Here is a 5,487-nt window from a genome sequence, read left to right as displayed (position 1 = left end):
CGTCCAGCAGACCTCCTCTTCTTTATCAGGAGGAGAGTAGCTTAGTGAACTCATGGTCGGGATGTTAGCTAGCTAGTTAGCATTAGCGAATAGCCTAGCAATAGGCAAATTTAAGACATCTGCCTGACTAACAACGTAAATATGAAAATAAATGGGGCAACTAGCTATAAAACAGAAGTATGACAAAAAAAAATATTTTAAAAATGTATTTCATTAAATAATATATTGATACGTTGAAATGAAAGCATGTGTTGATTGATTAGTGAAGATTTGTAATGAATGAGAATGTAAACTTTACATCTAACGCTGCATTTAAGGCAATGTCATATTCATTCAGTCAAACAAACGCTCTGCAGCCTAGTTTAACAGTGATCTACGTTCTATGAATGCTGCTGGGAGCAAACTGGAGAATACATTGCGGAAAACAAAGCTAACTGGGCATCCTCAGGCCCCTGTATATCACCAGACTGCATACAAACCTAACTGCATCCCCAGGCCCTGGTACATCATCAGACTGCATACAAACCTAACTGTGCATCCCCAGGCCCTGGTACATCACCAGACTGCATACAAACCTAACTGCATCCCCAGGCCCTGGTACATCACCAGAATGCATACAAACCTAATTGTGCATCCCCAGGCCCTGGGATATTTTCTGTAGTAAAGAAATTAGTTCAACCATTTTACAAATCCCCACATCCACAATAAAGAGCATTTACTTCACTGTACAATCTACCCCTTTATTCAGACATGTCTCTCTGCTTCACACTGAGCCTCCCAGCTGCAGTTTCACCACATTCTCATTGACAACCCCAACATCTGTCTCTGAAATGGTCCATAATATGAGGTCAACTACCTGCCCCTTGGAAAATTCAATAATCTATATAATAACTTAATAGACTAGTGTCCTGTCCAGGGGAAGTACTTGTACATCAAGCTGCCTCACACTACAGAAACAGCTACAAGCCAAGGGCTACTTACTTCCTTATATAATCATTTACATTTAGCAATATCCAAATCATATTATGAACTACATCAGAGGGTTTATACTTGTATATAACCAATCAAAGATAATAATGAAAACGAAATACACATGTTAAAATATTTAATGTGATTTTAGATCAAGATGAATAAACAACAGAAACAGGCCTGTTTTCTTGATCAGATTTTCATTTAAACAATATGATTTGATGTGACAAACAAAAACACAAATTCTCAGTCAAAAACACAAGTCAGAACACAGTCTCTCTATTCTCTCATGTGATTTCAGGTCCTCTGACTGGGAAAATATCTTTCCACATTGAGAGCAGTGGTATGTCTTCTCTTCCTGTGTATGTATTCTTTCATGCTTATTCAGATGCCTTAACCGGTTAAATCTCTTGCCACACTGGGAGCAGTGGTAGGTCTTATCGCCTCCTGTGTGTGTCCTCTCATGCCTTGTCAGACCCCCTAACTTGGTAAAACTTTTTCCACACAGGGAGCAGTGGTAGGGCTTATCCCCCCCTGAGTGTGTCCTCTCATGCCTAGTCAGGCCCTCTAACTTGGTAAAACTCTTTCCACACAGGGAGCATTGGTAGGGCTTTTCTTGTGGGTGTATCCTCTCATGCTGTTTCAGGTTCACTAAACCCATAAAATTCTTTCCACACTGGGAACATTGATAAGGCTTCTCTCCTGTATGTATTCCTCCATGTAATTTCATGGACTTTAACTGGGTAAATGTCTTTCCACATATGGTGCATTGGTAAGGCTTTGTTCCTGTGTGTGTCCTCTCATGCTGTTTCAAGCTCACTAAACCCCTAAAACTCTTTCCACACTGGGAACAGTGATAAGGCTTCTCTCCTGTGTGTGTCCTCTTGTGCCGATTTAGGTTCCCTAACTGGGTAAAATTCTTTCCACAGTGGGAACATTGAAAAGGATTTTCTCCCGTGTGTATTCTCTTGTGTGATTTCAGACTCCCTAACCAGGTAAAAGTCATTCCACATTTGGAGCAGTGGTAAGGCTTCTCTCCAGAGTGGATTCTCTTATGTATTAATAGGTAACCTAATTCGTTAAAACTCTTTCCACACTGGGAGCATTGGAAAGGTTTTTCTCCTGTGTGTGTCCTCTCATGCCTATGCAGGTTCCCTAACTTGGTAAAACTCTTTCCACAGTGAGAGCAGTGATGTCCTCCTTTTGCTTTGGGCGTCTCTGGGTCTGATTTCCCTGAAGGACTCTTTCCGTTGTCAGAGGGAGAGTCTGGTTTCTCTCCTGTCAAAGACAAACAGATTATCTAGTTACTTAGTTGTCTACTGTGCTGTACTGTGTGGCCAAACTTGTGAAACATATACAGTGGGGCAAAAAAGTAACAATTGTGCAAGTTCTCCCACTGAAAAAAATGAGAGAGGCCTGTAATTTTCATCATAGGTACACTTCAACTATGACAGACAAAATTAGGCAAAAAAATCCAGAAAATCACATTGTAGGATTTTTTATGAATTTGTTTGCAAATTATGGTGGAAAATAAGTATTTGGTCACCTACAAACAAGCAAGATTTCTGGCTCTCACAGACCTGTAACTTCTTCTTTAAGAGGCTCCTCTGTCCTCCACTCGTTACCTGTATTAATGGCACCTGTTTGAACTTGTTATCAGTATAAAAGACACCTGTCCACAACCTCAAACAGTCAAACTCCACTATGGCAAAGACCAACGAGCTGCCAGTAGGTTACAGTAGGTTTTATCTCTCTAGGTCATGCCAGTAGGTTACAGTAGGTTGTATCTCTCTAGGTCATGCCAGTAGGATACAGTAGGCTTTATCCAAGTGTAAACAATTATCAACCCAATGTGGAAAGTGTCGGATTTGGTCAACAACAAAATGAATGGCTCATTTGCTACGTAGGTTTACTTGATCCAACAGAAGTTTTGTAATGCTTAAGTTGTTACATAACTTTTTTTTAACCTTTATTTTACTAGGCAAATCAGTCAAGAACAAATTCTTATTTTCAATGACGGGTTAGGAACAGTGGGTTACCTGCCTTGTTCAGGTGCAGAACAACAGATTTTTACCTTGTCAGCTCGGGGATTCGATCTTGCAACCTTTCTGTTACTGGCCCAACGGTCAAATCACTAGGCTATCTGCCACCCTGGCAACTCTGATAAAAACATTATAGGAGTTGCCTCCAGATCACTATGCATATTCATGCTAGTAGCTTAGCATCTCTCTCCATTGAATACAGGCGGTTGAAGTACAATAAGAACATGTATCCACCAATCCAAAGAAAGGATAGGTGGGAGCTAGACAACCCGCTTGGCCACTTTGTGGACAACAACTCCCCTTGTTAGGGCAGAGAGACATCTTGTCAGTATATCCACAATCTTTGGTATAGCCAACCCAACTCTCCCATGGCACTATTGGGGGGCTCGGTGTGTAGTAAAACATCACCACACCAAAATCACTACATGCCGTGCCCCCCAGTCTGCGGTCAGCAGATAGACCCTTCTCAAATATATATGTTAAGTCACTTTTTGGAAACGGAACAGAGAAAACAAGGGGTAGCTTGCTCTCTACGTCGTCTGATTCTAGACTTCATACTAGGGCCCTCCGTTGAGGTATTGACGGGCCAACTCCGAATATCCAAAGTTAAAAACAAATTTAAGGCAGTACTTACTGGTGTTCATCAGTTCTCCTATCTCCTCCTCTTCATCTCTCAATGTGACAGTAATCTCGCCTTCCATCTTCACTCCAAAAACGGCATCCTCCTCTTTCTCTTCCTCCTCTTCTTTTACTGTAACATCCTCCTCCTCTTTCACTCTGAACGTGTCTTTCTCTTCTTTCACAGTAACGTCTTTCTCTTCTTCTTTCACTGTAACAACCTCAACCTCTTTTTTAACTGTGACATCCTCCTCTTCCTTCTCCTCTTTCACAACAATGTTCAGCCCCAGAGCTTCTTTCTCCGTCCAGCAGACCTCCTCTTCTTTAACAGGAGGGGAGATGTTTAGGGAGCTCATGGTCGGGGATGTTAGCTAGCTAGCATTAGCGGCTAGTGCTAACTTAACCAGCCAGCTACTATAGCTGACTAATAAAAAATAACGTAATATGAAATTAAATAGGTTAACAAATAGATACGACCGAAGTGTGTCTAAAACACAGTATCTAATATACACCGAAAGCGTATAATTAGCTTGAATCTTCCGGCTATGTTGGCTTGCAAGCTACCAAGGTGGTTTACGAGCTGTTTCTGAAGAACCGTCCACTAGATTATACGTCACGCTGGCAGCGTCGCCAGAAAGACGCACATCGCTGCCTGCTGACTGGAGGGGAAACGCAGTTGAGGATCATATTTTATTTTCAGACAAAGATTATTTTTAAATGGATTTAATTAAATAATACTATTATTTTGAGACATACAAAGAATGGAATGTGTTGATTGATTAGTGTGAATAAAAAAATGTTTACTAGAGCTCATTTAAGGCAGTTTCACTAAGTCAAACAACATATAAATAAGTAGCTAGCTATTGTAGGTCTATACTGCTCCTACAAGGTGTAACAATATATCATGTAGATGTATATAATGAACAGACTAGGTCAATACTGCTCCTACATGGTGTAACAATACATCATGTAGATGTATATAATGAACAGGCTAGGTCTATACTGCTCCTACATGGTGTAACAATACATCATGTAGATGTATATAATGAACAGACTAGGTCTATACTGCTCCTACATGGTGTCACAATAGATCATGTAGATGTATATAATGAACAGACTCGGTCAATACTGCTCCTACATGGTGTAACAATACATATTATAGATGTTTTTTCTAATGAACAGACTAGGTCTATACTGCTCCTACATGGTGTAACAATACATCCCGTAGATGTATATAATGAACAGACTAGGTCTATACTGCTCCTACATGGTGTCACAATACATCATGTAGATGTATATAATGAACAGACTTGGTCAATACTGCTCCTACATGGTGTAACAATACACTACCTTTCAAAAGTTTGGGGTCACTTAGAATTGTCCTTATTTAATTTATCATTCATAAAAACCTGTTTTTGCTTTGTCCTTATGGGGCATTGTGATGTCATTATGGTCTATTGTGATGTCATTATGGGGTATTGTGTGTGGATTGATGAGGAACATTTTTTATTTAATACATTTTCAAATAAAGCTGTAACAACAAAATGTAGAAAACGTGAAGGGGTCTGAATATTTTCCGAATGCACTGTATATATACGGGCAGTACTTAGTGACATCACTTCATGAAACAGGAGGTACAAATACATAACAGGTTCAAAATATCAACATTCAATGTATCAAATTATTTGACCAAGCTGGAAGTGTAAATGCCAGCCCAGCCACAATCCTAGAGTTTCACTGATGATCAACCTCCTCCTTCACATCTGACTCCTGATGATCAACCTCCTCCTTCACACCTGACTCCTGATGATCAACCTCCTCCTTCACACCCGACTCCAGAAGATCAACCTCCTCCTTC

The 5,487-nt window shown here is 40.3% G+C and overlaps 1 protein-coding gene across 1 annotated transcript; it reads right to left on the bottom strand.

Annotated features, from left to right (window-relative positions):
* Positions 1-1,088: 1,088 nt before the first annotated feature.
* On the bottom strand, positions 1,089-4,273 carry LOC109883669 (zinc finger protein OZF-like). The gene is made up of 2 exons (XM_031798753.1): positions 3,646-4,273; positions 1,089-2,247 (listed from the first exon to the last, which is right to left on the bottom strand). Exons 1-2 carry the CDS (start codon positions 3,983-3,985, stop codon positions 1,220-1,222), a joined length of 1,368 nt encoding a protein of 455 aa, XP_031654613.1. The 5' UTR covers positions 3,986-4,273; the 3' UTR covers positions 1,089-1,219.
* Positions 4,274-5,487: the final 1,214 nt, after the last annotated feature.

The sequence above is a fragment of the Oncorhynchus kisutch genome, linkage group LG20 (genome assembly GCF_002021735.2).
Source record: "Oncorhynchus kisutch isolate 150728-3 linkage group LG20, Okis_V2, whole genome shotgun sequence".
NCBI classification, from domain to species: domain Eukaryota; kingdom Metazoa; phylum Chordata; class Actinopteri; order Salmoniformes; family Salmonidae; genus Oncorhynchus; species Oncorhynchus kisutch.
This window is presented reverse-complemented; position numbering and strand designations above follow the sequence as displayed.

What these genes read in the sequence shown, in the direction of transcription:
- LOC109883669 (XM_031798753.1), bottom strand. Translation starts at nt 3,985, where the DNA reads ATGAGCTCCCTAAACATCTCCCCTCCTGTTAAAGAAGAGGAGGTCTGC. An exon ending in AGGAGAACTGATGAACACCA is followed by an intron (nt 2,248 to 3,645) that starts GTAAGTACTGCC and finishes TGTCTTTGACAG; the next exon opens with GAGAGAAACCAGACTCTCCC.